Here is a 24,996-nt window from a genome sequence, read left to right as displayed (position 1 = left end):
ATTAAACATGATATCAAAATTGGAGATGTTAATGTCAGCTCATTGCTTTCTGCGGATGATGTTATACTTCTAAATAAATCCGCTACAAGTCTGCAAGATTCTCTGACTAAATTGAATAGTTGTTGTAATAGACAAAACAAAACAAAGACAATGAAAATAGGCAGAATCATTGAAAATGTCAACTGTGTTGTGAATGGAGAACCTGTGGAACAAGTAAAACATTTCAGCTACTTATTTATGATTTTACTGAAGATGGTAAATTAAATTTAGAAATAGACAACAGAATCAGCAAAGCTGGTATGGTTGGAAGTCAATTGAATAAATTTATATGGAATAAGAGAAAAATTAGTCGGAACACTAAAGCTGTATACAAGACAGTGTTCAAACCAGTTTTAACTTATGGATCTGAGAGCTGGATCAGAAGTAAAACATTTGAACAAAGACTAGAGAGCGGGATATGAGAGTCCTGAGAAAGATTATAGGTGTGAACAGATGGCATCAATGGCAATATCATATTAAAAATGAGGATATTAGGAAAGAACTTGACATTGTCAGCATCCAGGAATGTGTTAGCAGAGCTAATCTCAGGTGGTATGGTCACTTAAACAGAATGGGCGAGGAAAGATTAGCAAAGCAAGTGTTCTCTGCCAGGTTGGCAGCAAAACGACCCAGAGGAAGACCAAGATATAGGTGGATTGATACGGTACAAAGTGCCTTAGACGATAGAAATATAAGTTTTGATAATGTTGGAGTCTTGACAGATAACAGACTGATTTGGAGGAAAATTGTAGATAGGAAGTTAGTAATGGTGTAATTTTTTTCATGTAGTACTGTCATATCCTGTACACCCCTTGAGGGTACATGGCAGGAATTTGATGATCATGATGATGAGAAAATTTATATTTTAGCTGCGCCATTCTATGTCAGGAGGTTGTAAGAACAATATCAAGGAATCAATGATCAGTAAGTACAATACTACAGCGATCTAAATTGGAATAAAATATTCTTTAGACAATTTATCTATTTTACCTTAAGGTATATAGCAGTCGTGGCTCTCTAATCTTTCCTGGCTCTCATGTTAATTTTGGGCCCCCGCTTAGAACCGAACTATTAAAATGAGCAGTGCAATGAAATGAATTCAAGCAAGCACAAGGTTCAATTTAAACAAAACATTTAATGCACTAACACATGAATTTACACTAATTAAGAAAATTCTAAACATAAGTTAATTGATCATGAGAATAAGAAGTTCTTATTAAGACAATAGCAATCTTACAGTATAATATACTAAGTACAGTTAAATTCTTAACATATAGATTCCTACCCTTCTTAGAGTTATAAGTTTCTAAGCACAACTTATAGACCAAGGATATTCAATTCAATATACTTCAAATGTCCATTCTGCTTGGTCGTTCAGGATATAACAAAGCACATATCATTAATTACACACCAAACAATTCTAGTGTCCTATCAATCTATTACTGTAAACCTTAGCAAGTCTATCTCTAACTTATATCATGTTCTCTTGGAACAAGCTTCAAGATATCACACTTTTAAACTTGAACAGTCAAGAAGGCATTACTCATTCCCTACAGTACATTCACAAAAGACATAGAAAAGATTTCCTTACCAGGACAGATGATATACTTTGCCTATTATCACGTGCTCTGGATTGCACTTCCTTGCTTCTCAGGAGTCCTCTCTGGTCACATCTGTGGATAGGATCTGGTTCATGGAGGGCATGTCTTTCGCTTCATCAAGGAACGTAGTCACTGATCTCAGATCACAGTAGTTCGGTGGGATCCAAGTTCACCATAATGATCTGGTTGGCTCAGGAACACATGCCTGCCTCGCCCTTAGATGACCATCCTTCAGGGTTCCTTGGATTCTTGGAAAAGTATGGCAGGGTTCCTCCCGAAATACTTCTCATCTTCCACAGCCGCGAGATGAGGGAGTAAGTGAACAAGATAAGAATAAGAGAGCTTTGCTGTCTCCACAACCCATTTTATAATTCGTGCCTCGTTCTTTCATTGGTTCCCTTTTCCATGAACAGCGCATGTTTCTTCTGCAGCTAGCGCCAAAATGTGTGCTGGTGGATGACTTCATTAGCACAGCATGGTAACTAGCGTCAAAATGTGCGTTGTCAGATAACTTTGACTATTTCATACATTGCTAAGACCTTGGCAATGGTTCACATAAGTGGATTAAGTTCCGAGTTTCCATGCACAGTTCACATGGGATATATACACTCTACCAAGAATTAGCACAGGATAAATAACTCACAACTACTAGAACATACAGATATTTTACATTTATGGGATATACAACATTATGTGAATAAATTGCTATTTGTCTGATAAGCAAATTTGGCTCTGGGAATGGCAGACTATGTTAAATCCTGAATGAAACACTATTATATTATAATTCTTTTCATTCAGAATTTAACACTAGCCTGTAAACATAAGCTTCTAATATACTGAGACATCATGAATGGTGCAATTAAAATTAGAGGTAATTAATGTATCTAGAAATACGCATGAATCAATGTTTCAAATTTTGTGTAACATAAAACATACAGAGTTTCTTGATGAACTATCTTTATACCTATTGATTAGAACAGGATAAGTGTGCATACACACACAAAACTCTTCGAGTAGGTGAACAAATATTTAAGGTTTTTACCTTTAACTCAAAATTTGGTTTGAAAATTATTACATTTAAAATACCAATGTTCTTTCATGGAATCATTGTTTTGGCAGTGTTATTCCTTGTATTTTGTAAAGCCACGTAATACACCACATTCCGATAAAATTACCAAGCAGGAAGGAAGGGAATGGGATGGCATGGCAAGCTTGGTTTAGTTATAATTATGGCTGAAACAACCAAGACCATGGAGGGCTAAAATTTCTACAAAGAAACATTGTGACAATGGTTGTTTTTTTTTCCTTAGTGCCTATAACTAATTAGCTAAAAACTAATATCCTCTAGAGTACCTCTTTTTAGTACCCTCTAGAGATGGGCTAATTCACCCCTAGCTGAAAGTGCCTCATAAAGTTTCTTCAAATCTACGATGGGATATGAACTCAGATCTTCCTAAGTGAAGGACAAATATGCATTCTCCTCACAGTTATGTTATAGAGCTTCTATATTCTAGACATTAATATACAGGACTATGAACTAATCGAATATTGCCATCTAGGACCACGGCATATATAATACTTAAAATGCCCAAAGAACTTTAGACTTTTGAAAATACAATTAGGGAATATTATTCTTCACTAGAAAAATTAGATTGGATTATCTCGACCTACATGTAAATTTTGGATATGGGTTGGTTTTTTTTGATCTACTGTCAAAGCAACACAAGTTATGAGGCCAGTGTGTTATGCCTATTAATTAGTGTGCCCTTGTATCCAGTCTGTTTGTTTTGTGAGATGACTGGATACAGGAAGTTACTAATAATCAAATCAGCTTAAGAAGGAATCGGTCAGTGTTAATTGAGTTTAAGTACTAATGATGTCACTAACATAAGTGATTAAATAATGAATAATAAGCAGTTGTTAAAAGTTAATTTCTCAGCAGAGGTATTAGATAATCTTCAAAAATGTCAAAGGTGCAAGTTGGAAGAAACCAAACATACATATTAAGGTGGATCATGAATCTATGGAATGTAAATAATAATAAATAGTTCATTATTAATAGTAATATGTAAAACGTTTAATCTTTTAAATGTAAACTAATGCTGAATAAGCTCAATAAAAGGTGTGTATATATATGTTCAAACAATTGATCATAGTCTACATCCATATATAACCAAACTAAATGGGATTACTAAATTTCAAAGTTATCAAAGAATTCATTATGCAGGAGACAAGAAAAATCACAGTAATGTTTTATGGTAAGTTCACTCTGCAATTTATGAATATATATTAGAGGATATTTACCTTACTAGATCCATGCCCAAAAGTTTTTCTTTTTCATCATCAAGATCATTAAGCTTGGTCCAAACTGCCTCATTGCCAATGCACACACCCTGATCATTTGCTCCCATTTCTGCTCCCCACATCCAAGCTGGCTTACTCAAAATGACTGCATTAGTATGTTCTACTTGTTCTATCTCTATGAATGTACACTGAAAATGCACATTAAAAAATATAAAATAAAACTGATTATCTACAAATTGGAAATATTATGAAACAAGTTTCATTATCTACACCTTTTGATTAAAAACTATTATTATTATTATTACTGTACAGGCATCTCTGTGGAGTCCAAGGACTCATCACAGGAGACCCAAACTATCCACACAATCTATCGTACCTCTCCTTGAACCCATTAACAGACAAAGCACTAACAACTTATTCTGAAAACCCATTTCATTCATACATTCACAACTCTCCAAGTGAAAATCCTAGTCCTCATATCCCTACTAACCACACTTTTACTCAATTTCCAGGGATGACATTTGTTCTGTTCCCTCTAGCCAAATGCTGAAACATTTCACCTGCATCAATCCTATAAACCCTTTAAGTAACTTTTTATTATTTATTTATTTTTATTAAAATGTGCGATAGTACATATTTGCACTTTTATTGTTTGAAGTCCAGAAATTTTCTAAGTATAAATGGTAGCAGTTTACATCAGAACATATACTGAAAATAAATGCAGGGAGATTGTATGATATTTTGCAGAATTTTTTCTATTCAATGAACTTTTTTTGAATTCTAAATTCTTTATTCTAAGCTACATATTATAGTACAAAATTTTAAATGATCATATATGTAACCTAAGAGCAACAGCGCATCCAGGTTATGATATGCACATAGTTACAAAAAGTTATGATAAGCATCACTATAAACACGTGCATGCACATGTGTGTATACACACACAGAGAGTGAGAGAAAGAGAGAGAGAGAGAGAGAGAAGAAGGCTTCTTCTTCAAGTGTCACCCCCTAGAAAGAGGTTGGCAATCACAGAACCTTTTTCTTTCTTTTGCTGCTCTGGAATATTTATGGTAATTCAAGCCAGTCCAGTCCTTAATGTCTTCAAACCACATTCTCCTGGGTCTACCTCTCCCTCTTTTTCCATCCAATTTCCCTTCTAATATTAATTTCTGAATGTCTTCTTGTCTAGTTAGATGTCCAAAATATTTAAGTTTTCATTCTTTAATTATTTTCATTAATGTTCTTTTCATTTTTGCTTTCTTTAAAACATCTTCGTTTTTCATTTTCTCTGTCCATGGTATTTTCAACATTCTTCTGATGGTCCACATTTCGAAAGCTTCTAATTTTTTCTCTGCTTCTTTATTTAGAGTCCAAATTTCACTGTTGTAGAGAAGGCTTGACCAGATATAGCATTTTATTAATCTTTTTCTTGTGTCTATATTAATGTCTCTGGATGTTAGAACAGTTTTCATATCAGTAAAGGCTTTTCTTGCTATCTCTATTTTTCTTTTTATTTCTTTAAGGCAATTTCCTCTGTCTGTAAACATTTGTCCCAAATATATTTGTCCCAAAAAAATTGAACCTGTTCAATTTTCTTTTTGTTAACAGTTATGTTTAGTTTCTTATATATTGGTTCTTTTGATATAATCATGCATTTTGTTTTTCTTTAGGTTAATAATTAGTCCCATGTCTAAGCTTCTGTTGTAAATTTCTGTGACTAAGTTTTGAGGATCATCTTCAAATTCAGCTATAAGGACTGTGTCATCTTCAGTTCTGAAATATTTTTAAAATCTTGCTCACTATATATATTATACAGTAAGGGTGATAAGACACATCCTTGCAATACTCCTTTTTTGATTTCAAAGTTGCCAGAATATGTATTTTTATATCTTATTGAAGCCATTTGATTTCAGTTTATATTTGCAATTATACATAGATCTTTTCTTTTAACCCATTATTCTGTAGGATAGATATGTATTACTTTCTTGTGATCTATTGAATCAAATGCTTTGGTGTAATCAATAAAACATAGATATATGTTTTTCTGGTTGTCAAAGCTTCTTTCACATAATGTTTTCAAATTGAAGATTCCTTCCCTTTGTCTTTTTGAAAACCTGATTGAGTGTCTTCTATTTCTATTGACAAAGTGCCTTTTATTCTTTCTAGGATTATTCCCAGTAGTAATTTTGTAACATGGCTTATTAAACTTATTAGTCTATATTCTGAACATTCAAAAGTTCTTGGAATTTTGGGAATAGTGACAAAGATGGATTTCTTTAGATCATCAGGGATGTATCTTGTATCATAGATGTTATTAAAAATAACCTTTAGGTCATTAAGTGTGTTTTCATTTACTTTCTTTAACAATTCAATAGGAATCTGATCAGGGCCTGGTGTTTTACCTGTTTTCATTTGACTTAGAGCGTATTCTATTTCTTCATATGTAATTGGTTCACCATCCATATTTTGTATATCTGGTGGGTCTGTGCGATCAGAGTCAAACAGTTCTTTTCCATATTCTTTCCATCTTTTTATGATATCTTGTGTCTCTAGCAGCATTTTTCCATTTTGTTCTTTTATACAAGAATTATGGTCAGAATTTTTCTTTTTATTTGTCAGGGCTTGGATTAACTTATGCATTTCTTTACTATTGTGTTTCTTGTCCAATTCTTCTATTTCTTTACATTTTTCATTTAGCCACTTGTCTTTAACCTTCCTGCATTCATTTTTTATCATTTTACTGAGTATTCAATACTGTTATGTATTTTTCTTTTTTCGTCTTTCATTCATAAGTTCTAGTATTGATTCAGTCATCCAGGGTTTTTTCTTATTGTATTTAATTTTTGGAATAACCTCGTTAGCTGTTATTATATATATTGCACTTCTAAAATTTGACCACTTGTTTTCAATTTCCTCTGCGTTACATCCTACATGATCTAATTTCTTCCTAATTTCTGAGTTAAACACCATTATGTTGTCAGGTATATTTATATTCAGAGCTGTGAAGTCAAATCTTTCAGTATGATTGTTTTTAGAAATGTTTTTTAGTTTAATTTTTAAAGTAGACACAACACAACACAACAGGGTTATGGTCTGAACCTATATCAGCACCTGGGTATGTTTTTGTGTTGGTTATATTATTTTTGTATCTATTATTTATCATTATGAAATCTATTTGGTTTCTTATAGAGTTATCTGGGTTTGACCAAGTATATAGTCTGCGCTTGGATGTTGAAAGAAAGTATTCATTATGCGCAAGTTGTTTTGAATGCAGAATTGTATCAATCTCTCACCTCTTTCATTTCTGTTGCCTAGTCCAAATTTTTCAACAACTGGATTTTCTTCCCCTTCTCTAATCTCTGCATTCAAGTCACCATCTCATGTGATTACATATTCTATAGATTTTTGTAAGTTATTATAAAAATTCTTCATCATCGTGAGTCATCGTAAGAGCATAAATCTGGATAATTATGATGTTAAAAGGCTTTGCAGTTAATTTAATAAGTATTATTCTTTCGTTTATGGGCCACAGTCGCATTACACATTTAAAGATCTTTCTTAATCATGAAATCCACTCCATATTCATGCTTCTCTCCACCAGAATATACAAATGTAAAGTCATCTTTTTCTAGTTTTCCCGTGTTAGGCCATCTTGTTTCACTAATTCCTATCACATCAACTTTAAGTCTTTTTATTTCCTGTATAAGGTTGTCAAAATTCCCTAGTTTATATAATGTTCTCACGTTCCAAGTTCCAATTTTCAAGACTCTGTTTCTTGTTTTCAAATGAGAAATATCAGATGCCGACCTTCCTTTTGGATTTAAGTTGACATCATCATGGAGTGCGCTTGTTTTACACACAGTTTCAGTGTCTTCTTCCCTGTAACTATTTACAGCTTGGGACGTTGCAGAGGTTCCAACTTCCAAAGCACAGCTTGTAAAATATTTCCGTTTCTCCATGGTCGACTATAGGATAGTAATGTGGTGAGGCCCCGATCTCTTCCACGTCTGCAATCGAGAAGAGGGCTAACATGCTAATATATACAGAAAAAAAAAAAGTTGTGTAACATTAATAAGTTTTGGACAAAATAAAACAAAATAGTTAAATGGCACTTAATTTTTACATTTTACACATGAAACTGAATCTTTGAATGCAAATATGCTAGAATTCATTAACTAAATCCAATCATTTATACAATTATTTTGAACAGAGCTTTCACATTTATGTGAAAAAAAAAATATTCTTTGATTAGAGTTTTGTATAAGTTTGAATTAATTTCACTTCTTATTGTTAAAGATAGTTTATTAAATATTTTGGTGCTAAGTAAGTATAATGTTTGTGTAATGCTTCTTTATTTGATTTAGGAACTATATAATTTATACCCTTAAGTCTACTAAAGAAAGCATCTTCTTTGATGCTTTCTTTAGTAGACATAATCACTTCATTCATATATACAGGGTGATTCAAAAAGATGGACTCAATTTTGTAAGTCTATATATCAAACATAGAACTAGTAACAAATATGATGTAAAGTATATTTGATTATGTCCACATGGTTAGCCTAGTGGCTGTGCGCTTCACAACCATATGTCTGGGGAAGGAGTGTCCTAGGTTCAATTCCCGTCAGAGACGTGAGGAGCTTAAGGATCTTCCTCAGCCAGAGCCAAGTTAGCCAGTCTTGGGCATGGACAGTAGAGTTTTTCACTCAGTTTATTCTGAGGTTTTTCATCCTGCAAAAAAGGCAAACTAGACCTGGGAAACCACCTTGCTCATAGTCACTTCCCTAGCATGGAAGCATAGCTGCCCCTACCATCCGTTAGGATGAAAGGAAATCATTCCATTCCATATTTGATTATACTCACAATAAAATTTATAGATGTTCAATGCTCCCCCTCCAGCTGCACGGTGGATAACATCAAGATGTTAGCTGAATTCATTCCATACCCAAAAAAGAAGAATGCCCGAGCTTTTTCCCTTACACACACAACCTGTTTGATCAAATAGATAATTCCAATGACAAATGCTCTTCCTCGTTGAAGGTTTAATGTTGAAACGACGACGAAATGCATACTGCACTGCAGTCGCCGACTCAGTTTTAATGAGCTCATGAACGCAAAAAACACTGTGCTGAAAGTAGCCATTTTGCTCTCAACTGATGCTGCTGCACAGCTGTATGCTAGGCAAGCACCCTAGAGGTAGTATTTCAAACTTTAGGACCTCCTCTTTCAAATGTTATGTAGAGAATTCACATACAATGTATAGTTCAGGAAATATAGCCATACGAAAATGAGCCCATCTTTTTGAATCACCCTGTATAAGTGCATAAATATGAGCTTATACAGGGTGCGCTTATACTTGCTCACATTCTATAACAATGTTGCCAATGAACTAGACAAGGGAAATGGATACACCATGATACTTTTGGATTTTGCTAAGGCTTTGGACAGAATACAGTATGGTATACCGTTGCATAAATTGGAGAATATGGGTTTGGGTTATAGAATATTAGCATGGATAAGAGGATGGCTGACTGACAGATATCAAAAAGTGATATATGAGAGATGCGAGTCTGCAAGATTTTAGGTAACCAGTGGTGTACCACAAGGATCAGTGCTTGGTCCACTGTTATTCAATTTATACATTAATGATATTGTGAAGGATTTGACAAGCGACATACAGCTATTTGCTGATGATGCAAAAATAGATAGGGTAATCAGGAATGTTCTGATATGCAGTACTTGCAAATGAGTTGAATAAGTTGGAATTGTAGGTATGGGAAAATAGATGTCAGTAAATGTAAAGTCATTCATTTCGGCATGATTAGATATCCTATGCCATATTATATTGGTAGGATTATGCTAGAAGAAACTGATGAGGCTAGGGATTTCAGAGTTAGTAGATAGGAAGTTACAGTTCAGGAGCCATGTAGCAAAGATTGCAAATACAACTCAAAAAATAACTGCAATGCTAAAACAAACATTCACATGTAAAGATAAGGATATCATTTTTGCCTCTTTACAAGGCAAAATGACAAGGCTTTGATAAGACCTCACTTGGACTATTGGTGCACATGCCTGGTATCCTGGTTTCCGTTGTAATTCTGATATATACTGGAGAGAGAGAGTGCAAAGGAGAGTGTTAAAAATGATATCAAGATTGTAGAATACTGATTATGAAGACAGATTGAGAATTTGTAGACTGAAGACACTAGCAAACAGGAGAAAGAGGGGTGATATGATTGAGACTTACAAACTTCTGAAATCATAACAGGATTTCAGTAAATGGAATTTTTCAATTTATGGTGGGAAAGGACAGGAGGACATCCTTAGAAGCTGAGAATGAATGCCGCTAAGAAGGGGTGAGGGCTAGTAGATTTTTCTCTCATAGGGTGGTGCATGATTGGAATGCTTTGTCATTGGATGTTGTGAGTGCAAGCAGTGTGAATGAATTCAATATATGTGGTATTATAGCTGGTGCATGTAGTATGTGGCCTTCCTGGATGTGAGTGCTACCCAAGTGTCCATATATTCATCTTTTATTAGTGCATTTGATAAAGGTTTAACTAGCTTGACAGCTGTTACAAACTGTTTGGCTCTCTTCAGAGACAGACAGAAACCTTAAAAGGACAAAAACTCTAGTTCAGTATACTAAGGAAATTGAAATTTCAGAGAAATGTCTTTTTTTTTTTTATGGCTCTTTCTTTTAGTAATTACTTTTATGCAGTGACCTAGAGTTCACTTACGAAAAATACATTTCTCTGACATTTCAATTTCCTTAGTACTGAACAAGAGTTTTTGCTCTTTTAAGGTTTTTGTCTGGTCTCTGAAGCGAACCAACCATTTGAAAACAGCTGTCAGGCCAGTGAAACCTTTATCAAATGCACTAATAAAAGGTGAATATATGGATGCTTAGGCAGCATTCATGTCTTTTAAGTAGTGCAAGGCTAAGGCAACTCAGGGATGCCGAGGATTGTATTCTGGTAAGTCCTCAGGTAACTTACGAAACTTTCATAGTTTCTACAAACATTTGGCTTTGAAATAATGCTAGATCTAGTATTCACTTTGCTTAAGTATTCAAAATATATTATTTTCTTCACATAATTTACACTTTTTTTTTTTCTTTTAAAGCATCATCTCATTTACTATCAAGTATTATGGATGACTGCCAACAGATTTACTAAAGAAGTTTTTATTTCCAGAGAGTTGGAAATAATAAAACATTTGGATTTGAAATCCTTAATTTGAACACTATCACTGTAATAATAGCAGTCTTTGCTGTGCATTTGTAATGATATGGTCTTAGATGCGTTATTGTAATATCTTTATTCTAATTAGCAGTGCGCGCTTTTTCTCTCATACCCTTTCTTACTTATTCTATTGTATACTATGTTTATCTGCCTTTTGTACTTACTAGTTGTATGCCTATGAACACTGAAAAATTTATTTCTAAACACTGCGCCACCAGTATTTCTATATCTGCATAAGACTCAATAATACATCCGGTAGATCTCTCTCTCTTACTAGCATAAATTCTTTCAATAAAGTTTACATAAACAGTTGTGGTTTCTCAAGTACTTAAACTACGCTTTTAATGCCTTAGTTGTTTCCAGCTCACAAATCGGAATTTATTTGGGAACAGTGCATTGTAAAATAAAAGATCAGGCGGCACTCTATTGACATACAATCAAAGCACATTTATTTACATTAATTAAACAATAGGGAGGTTACTCTCTCTACCTATCCTTTAGACTTTTAGTATAAAGAAACAAACTTTCCCTTTTCAATACTAAATAACTATACAATAAAACTACTCAATTACTTCTCTGCTTATTAAATCAAATTACTGAACTTATTTACTCACAAAGAGGTTAGCAAGCTATGCCAAGTTATATTCCAATTAATAACAATTCAGAGGACTCTCTTATAGATACTTCTTATTACTAATTCTTATCAGTCCATCTATAACATATTTCCTAGATTACAAAAGGAATGTACAACAAAAGATGGAACAAACTTACAGAGGCTGTGTCGCACACTCTTCCAAAGGTCCTGCACTAAAGTCTCTATGCTTTTCCTTTCATCTAGGGGCCTTAGGTTTCCGTCTGGAGAGTCTTGCTTCAGGGGAATATCTAATCGGGATATTGGCGGGCTTTGGACTGCAATTTTCCCGGTACTCGAAAAGCTCAGGCAAGAGGTTTCAACATACAGGCTTGAAGATCGCTCTGTGGCTTTTGACTTCAGTCGACCTCCTGCGGCAAAAGGACATCCGACCGACACTTGGCTCAGGTATTTACATCGGCTGTTCTCTCGTCACTCCCATTCTTTTCCTCTGGCTTGGGTTTGCTGTAACGTTTGGTCCTCTCGATTCTACTTCTGGAACTTCTGCCTCTAACTGCCGACTGCCGATGACTGCCCACTCTGATAACTGTGCCTCTGGTTCTCTACCGATGACTGCCCACTCTGAAAACTGCACTCCTAGTTCTCTGTCGATGACTGCCCACTCTGAAAATTGCACCTCTGGTTCTCTGCTGACTGCCGATGACTGCCCTCCCGATGTTCGGCTCAGTCCCTTTTTATTTAAGCTAAACCCAATACTAAGACCCCACCACAGAGACATGATAAACTGCTTGCTGAAGTTGTCTTTCAATTACCTTCATTACGAACTTGACAGTAAATTATGAGGTCATCAAAACATATAAGGCATGGCCAGCAGTGAGAAAAAGTTCAGTGAATTAGCTTTGATAGCAAAAAAGTATCACACCTAAGACAGAGCTTTGGGAATACCCTGTTCTTGATGCTGAGATAGCATACTACCCACTCTGACTTGAAAGACTCAGCCAGACAGTTTTAATAAATAAATGAAGGTATCCTCTGAGACCGAGATTAGAGAGAGCGTTTAATATGTCATATCTCCAGTCTGTGTCATAAGCTTTTCCATGTCAAAGAACACTGAAACCAGACATTCTTGTTTCAGGAATGCATCTCTTATACAAGTTTCTAAATGGACCAAATGGTCCAAATGTGAACGTCTACGAAAGCCACGATGTGTACTGGAGAGAGAAGATCATGGCTTTCTAAAATAGCAGAGAAGTCTGGCATTAACCATTTTCTCTAATATATTACAAAGATAGCTAGTCAGAGCAATAAGTCAATAATCATTTGCTTGTGTTGGATTGCTTCCTGGTTTTGGGATAGCAATGACAACTGACTTATGCCAAGAATCCAGAAACTCTCTGTCTTTAAGTATTCTGTTGTATATTAAGAGATGTAAAAGATGATAGAAGATATTTCATAATAGACGTCATCAGGACTTACTGCATGGGGGTGAAACAATAAAAAAAACTTTTTTAGTAGAAAAGTTTAGCTGTTGTTTCTCTTGTTGCTCTTTCAGTATTAAAAATCAAGAGGATATGAAGTTGCTGACATTCTGACAAAATTTTCTCTCAGTGTCTGCAATAGCTTTGGGATCAGCAGAACACAACCATTATGGTCTAAGGTAGACAAACAGTGTGTTCTGTGTCTACCTTTCATTTTCTGGATTTTATCCAATACAATTTTTGGACTGGTTGCTTGATTAATCGGATCCAAAATTGTTTCCAACTCTGGTGTCTCATATTTATTTATTTAGTGTATGGCATAATAAAGACACATGACATCAGAATATATAAATACATATTTGTGCAGACAATAAAAATGATACAAGTAATGCACATATACAAATATCAGATTTAAAAAAAAAATTAAATTAAATTAAATTAAATCTAAAATTAAATTTTAAATCAAGTTCAAATAGCCAATCAAGAGCTGAAGGATCTGCCTCAAAAAAGTGTCTCAGGTCACCAGGGTAGGCTCTTATCCTGCAGTCCTCCACAATGTGCCAGATGGTTTGGTTTATGGCCCCCCAGTCTCACTGGGGTGTAGGTGATCTTCCCCACTTGTGTAAGCTGTCTGGGCATATCCTATTTAGGCTTTTCCATAGATGACGTGGAAGCTCAATCCCTTTTGGATTTTGGTTGGGAAGGATATAATTGTTTAAGTCTGGTGGTGATTTTTCTTTCCAAGTTTCTAGCCATTTCGAATTAACATTGAAATTGCTATTTACTAGTTCTTCAGCCAGTATTAGTGGAGGCCGTTGGGATTTAAGGCAATTCATATTTATATGTGGGAGGTCTTCATGTATCGGCAACAGGGGTTTATTATTATATGCTGTTTATTATTTTGTATTCTTTTTACCAGAGCATTTTGTCTGCGCAGATTCGGTGGTGCAATATTGTTCAAAGTTGGAAACCAGTAGAGGGGAGTGGATTTGATACAACCTGTTATTGTCCTCATCGCTATATTTATTTGCATGTCGATTTTCTTGATATGAGGACTGTTTATCCATACTGGTGAACAATATTCTGCCGCAGAGTAGACTAAGGCCAACATGGAGTATCGTAGTGTAAGCAGAAGAACCCCATGTAGAACCACACAGTTTTTGTATGATGTTATTACGGATTCTGATCTTTAAAGAGAGATTCTCTAGATATCTTTTGAAAGATAGTGTTCTATCCAGGGTAGAACACTAAATAACCCAGATATTTAGGGAAATATCTGGGTGTTACCCTGGTGTTGCAGGTAACACCACCAGGGTGTTACCCTGGTGGTGTTACCTTGGTGCTGCAGCATTGTGTTGTTAAAGCTGACCTGAAGTTTCCTATTTGCCAATTTGGTGTTTAGGTGAAAAGAGCTAACCTCGGTCTTATTGAGGTTTGGTGTTAGTCTCCATTTATGAAAGTATTCCCCAATGGTTCTAAGGTCATTTGTGAGAATATCTTCAGTTACTTCAATGCTGTTGGATGGCGAGGGCTATGTCATCAGCATAAGCAAATTTTTTTGACCTAGTTGTCGGTAGATCAGATGTATATAAGTTGAACAAGATTGGTGCTAATACTGAACCCTGTGGGAGCCCATTGTTCAGCTTTCTTAGTATGTTCATTTTGTTTCCCAGTACCACGTGGAAGAACCTGTCAGAAAGCATGTTACCAATAAGTCTTATGATGGATTGGCATGGTATGACTTGTATCAGCTTGTATAGCATCCCCTCTTTCCATACCATATCGTATGCAGCAGTAAGGTCAACAAACACAACAGAGGTTTTCAAACATCTCTGGAAACCTGCTTCGATATGGGTAGTAAGGCTTAATACTTGGTCCATACAACTACGTTGAGTCCTAAAGCCTGCTTGCTCAACAGGAATAACTGCAGATATTTTTAGCCCAATTCTGTTAAGGAGGAGTCTCTCAAGGAGCTTATAACAGCAACTGAGGAGTGCAATTGGGCAATAGCTCTCTGCTTGATCTTGAGGCTTGTTTTAATATGGCTATTATTTTGGTTCTCTTAAAAGCTGTTTGGAAGGTTTCTCGTTCTTAAAATGTGAGAAAAGAATCTTGTTAGCCATTGAAGAGCATTTTTTCCACAGTTTACCAAGAATTCCGGGTGAACACCATCAAAGCCTGATGCTTTTGCCGGTTTTCGCCTCCTTTAAGGCCTCAGTTATTTCATCTGTGGTAAATTCTCTTGAAAATTGAGAACTTCCATCTGCCCTTTGTTGTAAGTTTCTGAGTGTTCGTTTAACTTCCCGTGTGTGTTGATGATCTCAAAGGGCTCTAGACAGTGAGGTTATTCGACAGGCAATTTGATCTGGAGTCATCAAAGGATCTTTATGAGTGATTGGGTTACTTCCACCTAACTTCTTTAATAGGTAGTTTTTATCCATTTTTCTCTATGCTCATTATCAACCTTCTGGAGTAATTCGTCAGCTATGTCACAGTCGGCAGATTCTAAGTAGACTTGGTATAGTTCTTCACAGTCTTTAATCCAGTCAGGTATGTATTCCTTTCAGAAATCCCTTGGAATATACTTCTTTGCTGTTGATATGACTGCTCCAATAAATCTGTTGTAGTTTTCACACTCAGAGGAGGTATCTATCTTACCATTTCATCCAGTTCTTGTGAAAAATCCTGCCAGTTCACTTTTCTAAAATTCCATCTTGGTCATGGAATAGACTGTGTTATTGGTATTTGTATTCCTACTTCTACCAATACTGGGCAATGTTGGCTGTGTGGAAAATCTTCAAGGACTTGTCTTGTTGTGTTTATTGGCTGATTTTGCAAATTTTGGGTAACAAAGCAGAGGTCTGGGTTGTATTCCCTCTTCCATACTGCAGCCTTAAAGGTTCCTTTGTCCTTTGCATCAAATATTAAGCTAAGATTGTTTTGCTCAGCCCAGTTTGTTAATGCTTCACCATTTCCATCATTATTATCGTAATTCCACATGGTGTGATGGACTATGTAAATAGTAGGATGTGGAAATATGGGAATTACTTCAGGTGGCCATTCTACCAGGGGAGGCTTATAGATGTTAACCACTGTGAGATCTTCAATTTTGGCTATGATAGTGTGTATGTTCTGATTAATATGTGCTGATATTAAATGGGCATCCTCTATATTTTTGCGTACGTAAGTTGCACAGGCATGAGCTTGGTGATGTGTAGCTCCTAGTATATCGTACCCTGCAATTTTTTCCTCTAGATTTCAATTGTTATTCATTATCTGTGTGCATCTCTTGAATGACAGCTATCTATATCATTTTCCCAAAGGATTTTTGAGAGATATCGACTTTTAGCAAAGTTCAATGTTGAGTTGGCAAATCCGGAAATAATCACCTAGTTTTCTTTTCTTGGTGTCTCATATAACATGCTTTGGCCCAACATGTTTAAAAGCTATTAAGTTTGATGTAGTGGGGTATCTATGAAATATACCCAATGCTCTGTCTTGATCTTTTTTTGGCTGCGCTCAACAGAGAAGCACTTGCAATCATAAAGTTCAGATATTATGAAATTATCAGATGGTGAAATAGACGTACATGTTTGAGATGCTATTGACGTTTTCTTAGCTGTCGCTTTCTCAGCATAAGAGGATCTCAGAACAAGTGAAGGGAGTTAACTTCCTTTTTGCATCCTGATATGATATATTTTGTCCTGTTTTAATTTTTTTGTATTTCTTTTTCATCTTTCCACTTCTGACATGCATAAGAGTAAGCTGGATGATCTCCCTGACAGTTGACACACTTAGCTTTTTTTTTTTTGCAGAGCAAGATTTGTTATCATGCTCTTTACTATCATGTCAGGCACAAGTGGTAGAACCACGACAGACAGTTGGGAATGCCTATATTTCTGACAATTAAAGCATCTTAGTGGATTAGGGATGTATGCTCTAACAGAACACTTGAGATGCCTTGCTTTTACAAATGTTGGAAGCTGAAATACATCAAAAGTAAAAATGATGTTCCTGGTTGGAACCAGGTGACCTTTCCTTCAATATCAGAATGTGCCTCACATTCTGATATTGAAGTTATCCCCTGATCTTTAAGCTCTGAACATTAAAGAATAATGTTCAGAGCATCAGGAACATTAAAGGAGATCCCATTCTGATATCACTCTTCTACAAGAATTGAGTGTTTTATGAGGTATTACTGTGATTGGTATTCCACCCATTGATATTTTCTCAGAAGTTTCTCGGAATGCTGCTGACATGATGTTTCCACAAGGATATCACGAGAACATAATTTCTTAACAGTGGGAGATCCTGCTAGTCCTTTTAAACCCTTTTGAATAAATAAGTGTTACATTTTCCCTTTGGACTTTTCACCTATTGCATGGATGATCTAAAACTGGGATAGCACATTTATAGTACATTTATACTAGTATCATATATTTTTTGTTTTTTATTTCTGTTACGAAATAGTAATATAATGTTATGAAATATAATCTATGGTAAAAGTACTTAGTTGGAACTTTGTTAGGACTCCTGAAATGTTTGAGGATAAAGAATTTATGCTCAAAGGATTTTTGGTTTGGCACCAGAACTCTTCACCCACTACTAAGTCACACATGGATGCCCACTCACCAGCAAGCAATGATTGCACTTGGGAGTGGAAAGTCATGGCTATCCTGGCCACCAGACCAGCATCACAGCAAGCCTTGAATCCCGATCCCAGACCATGGAGTGAGGGACTTAATGCAACACCGCTGACCCTTGCAGGCAAGCTCACTAACCAATGATCATGGTTGGGCCATCCAGAGCTGCCCATCTTGCTGAAACAAAGACCAAATTAGTGCAAGACTACCAGGATCCCCCTCCCCTTTCCAGATGTCCATGGGGTCGCACCACATAACAAACATGGTGGCAGGGCATTGGATCCTAATGATGGTGGTCTGAAAGAAAGGACAATAAAAGAGACTCAGGAGAAGTAGAACAAAGAAAATAAGGAAGAATGAGAATGGCCAGTACCATCACTGGGAAATCCCCTCCACCATGAATGAGTGTCCCACAGGGAGAGCAGTTTTTCATTTATTTTTATTTTTTATTTTCTCAATTTAGCTGGTAGCTAAACTGAAAAAAAATGGGATTAGATTACAGACTAGTACGTTGGAATGTTGATTGGCTTTCGGACAGATGTCAGCAGGTTGTATATAGACAAGTGGCATCCCAAAAGAGGACGGTCACTAGTGGAATGTTATAGGGATCTGTTTTAGGATCATTATTGTTTAACTTGTATGTTAATGCCATTGGGACCGGCTTAACTGGAGATGTGCAGCTGTTTGCTGATGATGCAAAATTGGGAAGAGCTATGAGAAATAGAGCAGATGTTGTGGCCTTGCAGAATGATTTGAATAGACTATGTGAGTGAGCAAATGATTGGAGCTATCAGTTTAACCACCTTACCGCCTATTATGGATCAAATACACATCCTCATATGCTTCGTATCCATCATATATTTCAATGTAATATCAATGGTATTACAATTTTAATATGCACTTCGCATTGATGATAACTAAACATCTATAGACGTCTTGGCCGGTAGCATGGTTAATGTTACAAAGTACAACATCTTGATCTTGAAATTTGGTAGGCAAGATTGAGATGCAGAGTATACAATTAATGGAGAAGGGGAAGGCGGAGGAGATGAGAACTCTGGGAATGATGGTGAACAGAGACTTGAAGTTTAGAGGTCACATTGCTAAAATTGTAAGAATATCCCAACAGACTATGGCAATAATTAGGACATTGACATGCAGAGGCAAGAAGGCTCCCCTGTATTAGGCTTTGATCAGGCCACACATGGACTACTGTGCACAGATTTGGTTGCCTGGTTTTCAGGGAGATGAGGATGCATTGGAGAAGGTTTACTACGTTAGTGTCAGACTTGTGGAATGTCAGATACAAAGAGAGATTGAAGGAATGCAACATACAGAGCCTAGTAAATAGAAGAAGAAAAGAGGACATGATTGAGACATAAGTTGATGAGGGGTTGTCACCAGATTAACAGAGAAAAGATATTTCATACAGTAGAGGGTGGCATAAGGAGTGCATGAGCAGGAGAGTGATTGGTGAGTGGAATGTGCGAAACTGTGAATGGGTTCATGGCACAGTTTGATGATCTTTTAGCATGAGAGAGAGTACAGATCTCCCATGATGAGTCTTTAGACTCCATGGAGGTCAGATAATTATAATAATCTCTTTCACTTCTCACTTCTGCAAACTAACATCCTTGATTTTCACATTACTTTTTTCAGACTCTTAACACCAAATCCATTCAGATACAAACCAAACCACCCTTCTTGTATAAGTCCTTTCGTCTGTCAAACTCACTCCACACATTTACAAGTTCCACATCATTCTTTCTACATAACTTACACATCGACTCATTTGCTATTAAGGCCTTCCTTCTCAGCTCAATTCTGTCATACAGCAGCAACAGATTCACTATCTCAACTCTCTTGCTCTTTTATTTTGCGACTTTCAGTAACTCCTTCATGTCTTCCCTCATACCATACTTTTCTCTTTTCAAATCATTCACCAAGTGAACAGTTTATATTCTAACCCAATATCCTCTAATTTATTTGGTATTGTCAAATGCTTTAGCAAAGGCCAACAGTATCATAGTGGATCCATTCCAACCCAGCCGTAATATTATAAAATATGAGCAAACTGCTAAAACCTGACTTCTATTTAGTAAAACCATGCTGACCCTTGCAAAATATAGCTAGTCTGACAACTTATTCAAAGTTGGTAAGAACTTGAATCTATGCAAGTTCTTACTAACTTCTCTAATATCTTCACAACCATTCTAGAGATACTGATAAGTCAGCACTTAGACATCTGTTCTTGAGTCACATTAGTATAACATAACTATCATACATTCTTTCTATTCCTGTGGTATTTTTACTGAGCTGACACTTAGGTTATACAAATATGTCAATTACCTAGCCAATTCAGCTGAACATTCCTTTAGCATATGTGCTGATATCCCATCTGTCCCTATTGCTGAGTCCTTCTCCAGCAAAATAATTCTCGTGCACCTCTATCTCTTAATTTAATGTAATCCTAGTACTGCACACCATGTCACATAGAACTAGTTGATATGTCTTAGCAAACTGAGTGCTCATTATATGAACAATATCATTCCTTCCATATCAACTACTTCTTATGAATCTCTTGTTTAGTAAGGTAGCACATCTATTTCACTCCAGGGAAATATGCCAATACTGCCTCTTTAAACACCTTTACAAAGTTTCTTATGTACTGTTGATCTTTCCAATTCAGTAAGTGATATCATGGGAACCACAGATACTATTCTCCACAGTTTGTCATAATTTCCAACTTTGTAATTCAGCTGTCCTAATTGGAACATTCATATAGTTGTTACTTCCCGGTCAGTATGGCATGATCACTGTTACCAACTGGTAGCTAAGCAATCATATTCGTAACTGAGACTCCTTCTGACACTATGATCAAATCTAACACCCTTTGACCTTTGAGTTCCTTCTTTCACATGATACTTGAGAAAGTTGTCTCAGAACAGCTTAATAAATTCTTCATCTTCTTCATACTTTTCATAAGTTTTCTCTTTTGCTTATTATTCATGAAATTACCCTGATGGGTAATTGCATTTCATTGCCCCTACAGCTGAACTACCATGTCTGTAGCAAATCCATCAAGCCAATAGATGGATATCGCTAGTCAAATCCTTCTTAATGTAAAAACTGAATATGAAAGCACCAATGATCCTTGTGTTATACCACTGACTACCCTAGCAGACTCTGTTTACAGAAAAGTCGCCCCAGCATTTCGCCCCCTGTAGATAATGAGTAGGTTACAAAAATGTAAATACAGTCAACTCTCGATAACTCAAATTTTTATTGAAGTTCCAGCCCCTTTAGTGGAGATTCAATGTTAAACTCTCTAGATTACTCGAACAGAACTTCCGATAACTCTAACTTTTCCGAACAAATTTTCAAAATTACATTCGTGTACAAATTGTCACGTAGCTTTTAAACTAACTTCTCCCCTTTTCTTTGTCTTCAGGGTTCTCTTTCCATTGTGAAAGTATTAACTGGAACTGTTAATCCTTTCACAATGGAAAGAATACACACTCAAATACGAGGACGATAGTCACATGGTTAGTGACGGACATGGGGGTGGGGAACAGTGGACAGCGCACGTTTGCTGTTTTCACCGCCTCATTATTGGCGGTGCATCGCGTGAACAAGCTGAGCATCGCAGGCAGTGCAATATCTACATATTATTTTTGCATCTTGATTGATTAATCCTGTGTGTGTGTACAATGGCAAAAAGTGTTCCGTCAAAAAGAGGCAAAAGAAAATTGGTAGATGATGATAACCACATTTACGTGTTTTCAAAGAGAACTGTAGATGAACAACATGGAATCTGGGTTTGTGAAAAACGTTCCACCTGCAAAGGGCTTGTTTGGACAGAGAGTTTGGAAGGCCCAGTTGTGATAGTCGTAACTAAACATAACCATGCAGTTCAAGCTGCAATGTCGGAAGCATTGCATTGTTTGGTCAAAAACGGCAACATGCAACAACCACCAACAAATGGCCACAGCAAAATGTTGCATCAGTAATTGCAGAGGCTCATGCCAATGTCATGGCATTACTTCCTAAAAAGGATTCACTTAAACAAACCATTCATCATGTTCGATGCAACAATGGTACTCCTGCTTTACCGAGCAATCTCCAGGACCTAGTAATTCCACAAAATTATCAAGAAATTATTATCAATGGCAATGTATAACAGTTTCTGATGTATGATTCTGAGGACGAACTGCTCCTGGGTCGCATGCTTATTTTTTCCACTAGTAACAATCTTTAGTTATTAGCGCATAGCCAGGAGTGGTTTTCTGATGCAACTTTTAGCAAGTACCCACGCATTTCCAGCAGCTTTATACAATTCATGTGGTTCAATTCAATGCAGTTATTCCAGTGGTCTACGCACTTCTGCCAAACAAAACTCGTGCCACTGCCACATACGTCAAGTTGCTTCAAGAAGTAAAAAATCTACAACCGGGGCTCCAACCCCAACGACTTATGACAGATTTCGAACAAAGTGCCATGCGTGCCTTCCAACAAAAATTTCCTGGTATGGTATTGTAAATACTGGTTGTTGTTATTTTTCATCTTTCCCAAAGCGTTTGGCAAAAGGTACAGAATGAAGGTTTAAAAGCCCGATACGAACAAGACCATGAATTTGCTTGTTGGATTTGAATGATTCCGGCATTGGCATTTATTCCTCCTGCCAACGTTATTCAAGCATTTGAAGATTTAGTTGAAGCTGATGACTTCCCCATTGAAGCTATGGTGATTGTAAACTACTTTGAAGATACATATATTGGAAGAAAACAAGAGAGAGGCCGGCAATTACCCATTTTTGCCATCGAATTGTGGAATGTTTACACACGAACACTGAATGATCAGCAACGTACCAACAATTGCATGGAGGGGTGGCACAGGGAATTTCAGGAAACTTGTGCTATTTTATTCCCAAATATTTACCGATTCATTGATTTTTTAAAGAAATTAATTTCGAATTAGGGCTGCATAATTTTGAAATTACACAACTAATTGCTGGTAATTCAGGCAATCAAAGAAACAAGAAGTAAATGCACATTAGTATTTAAACAATAATAATGTGCATTTATTCTATTAAAACAAAATAAATTAGAATTATTAAAAAATTAGGTGTATTATTTATATTTTGTAGCTTACTCATTATCTACAGGGGGTGAAATGCTGGGGGGAGCAACTTTTCTGGATCCCAGCAGACTCACATCCCCTATACATCAGTTTTTGATATCTGTCAGTCCATCCTCTTATCTACACTAATATTTTATAATTTAATCCCATATTCTCTAATTTATGCAACAGTCTTCTATACTGTATTAGCAAAAGCCTTAGTAAAGTCCAAAAGTATCAATGTATCCATTCCCCTTATCTCACACAACAATAACTTTATTATAAAATGTGAGCAAGTTACTTAAACATGACCTTCCTTTAGTAAACCTATGCTCTTTGTTACAAAGTAGAGATTCTCTGTCAACCCATTTCCATATCAGGGGCAAGTGGTGCAACAGATAACACATCTGACTACAGACCAGAAGATTCCAGGTTCAAATCTTATTCTGGCTCGTAGAGGTACTTTCTTTTCACAAGAGGATGAATATAGGAGTGGTGAGGTCGATAAGAAGATGGCTGATGGAGAGATATCAGACAATTTATTCAGGAATAGAGTCCAAAAGAAGGCCTGTGACTAGTGGTATCCACAGGTTTCTGTTCTTAGACCACTACTGTATAATTTGTACATTAACGATATAGAAAAGGAACTGTTCAGTTGTTTGCCGATGATTCAAAGTTGGAAAGGCAATAATTAATACAGATGATGTTAAAATTTTGCAGGATGATTTGGTAGACTGGCAATCTGGGCAAAGGAGAATGGTAAAGTGTAAGGTTATGCATTTTGGGGTGAAAAGATTACCAGCTGTATACCATATTGGTGGAACTGTACTCCAGGAAATTGATGAAGCGAGATACTTGGCAGTGCTAGTGGGTAGGGAATTAAAGTTTAGCGGGTACATAGCAAAAGTGGCTAAAGCAGCTCATCAGATTACTTTGTTATTGAAGAATACTTTGACGAGCAGAGACAAGCAGGTTACTCAAAAGAAAGATTCTGGTATTGCGACCACATGTTTCTTCTTCTGCAGCTTCTCCCACTTCAGTGGGGTCACTGTTGATGACGAGTCTCCTCCACATCCTCCTGTCTTGGGCTGTCACCACATCCAAGTTCTTCATCCTCAAGTCCTCTTCTACCAGTTCCCTCCATCTCTTCTTTGGCCGCCCACGCTTCCTCCTTCCTTGCAAATCCATCTGCATGACCATGACCCTTCTTCCCACATATTCGTCCTCCCTCCTCATCACATGACCAAACAACCTTGCCTCCTGTATCTTCGCTCCTAAGTTTGTAACTTTCACTGTTCCCCTCACATAGTCATTTCTCAGACGATCCTTTCTGGTCACACCGCACATCCACCTAAGCATTCTCATCTCTGCTACTTCCATCTTTCTGATGTTATTTTTCCTCAGGGCCACAGTTTCTATAGCATTTGTCATAGCTGGCCTCACTACTGTCCTATAGATTTTGCCTTTCAGATTGATCGGCACCCTCTTATCGCATAACACTCCAGCCATCTCCCTCCAGTTCCTCCAACCCGCTTGTATCCTGCATCCCACTTCCTTCTCATTTCCTCCATCTTCTTCCACTGTTGAACCTAAATATCTAAAGTCCCTCACCTTCCTGATGACATTTCCTTCCAGCTCCAGATCTGTCTCCTGGCCGCCGCCCACTGTGCAACACATATACTCTGTCTTACTTCTGCTCAGTCTCATACCTCTCTCTCTTCCAGTACTTTTCTCCATCTTTCCAGTTTAGTTCCCGCTTCTTCTCTTGCATCTGCACACAGCAAGATGTCATCTGCATACAACATTGTCCAAGGTGCATCTTCTCTCACCTCCTCCGTCACCACCTTCATCACAATGTTAAACAGAAACGGACTTAATGCTGACCCTTGATGCAAGCCAACTGTTACTTGAAAACTTTCTGTCTATCCCAGACAGGTCCGAACACTTGTCTTCACATTTCTGTACATCTCCCACA

At 36.6% G+C, this 24,996-nt stretch overlaps 1 protein-coding gene across 1 annotated transcript in view; it reads right to left on the bottom strand.

The window, feature by feature from the left end:
* LOC150100399 (secernin-3-like) overlaps positions 1-24,996 on the bottom strand; it is a 144,922-nt gene that overhangs the window by 93,841 nt on the left and 26,085 nt on the right. Inside the window, exon 3 of the mRNA XM_090402730.1 lies at positions 3,945-4,132. Within this exon, the coding sequence (XP_090258856.1) occupies positions 3,945-4,132 (188 nt within the window). The remainder of the gene's footprint in view (positions 1-3,944; positions 4,133-24,996) is intronic.

The sequence above is a fragment of the Typopeltis vanoorti genome, chromosome 13 (assembly GCF_054136105.1).
Source record: "Typopeltis vanoorti isolate ZY-2024b chromosome 13, IOZ_Tvanoo_1.0, whole genome shotgun sequence".
Lineage (NCBI taxonomy): Eukaryota > Metazoa > Arthropoda > Arachnida > Uropygi > Thelyphonidae > Typopeltis > Typopeltis vanoorti.
This window is presented reverse-complemented; position numbering and strand designations above follow the sequence as displayed.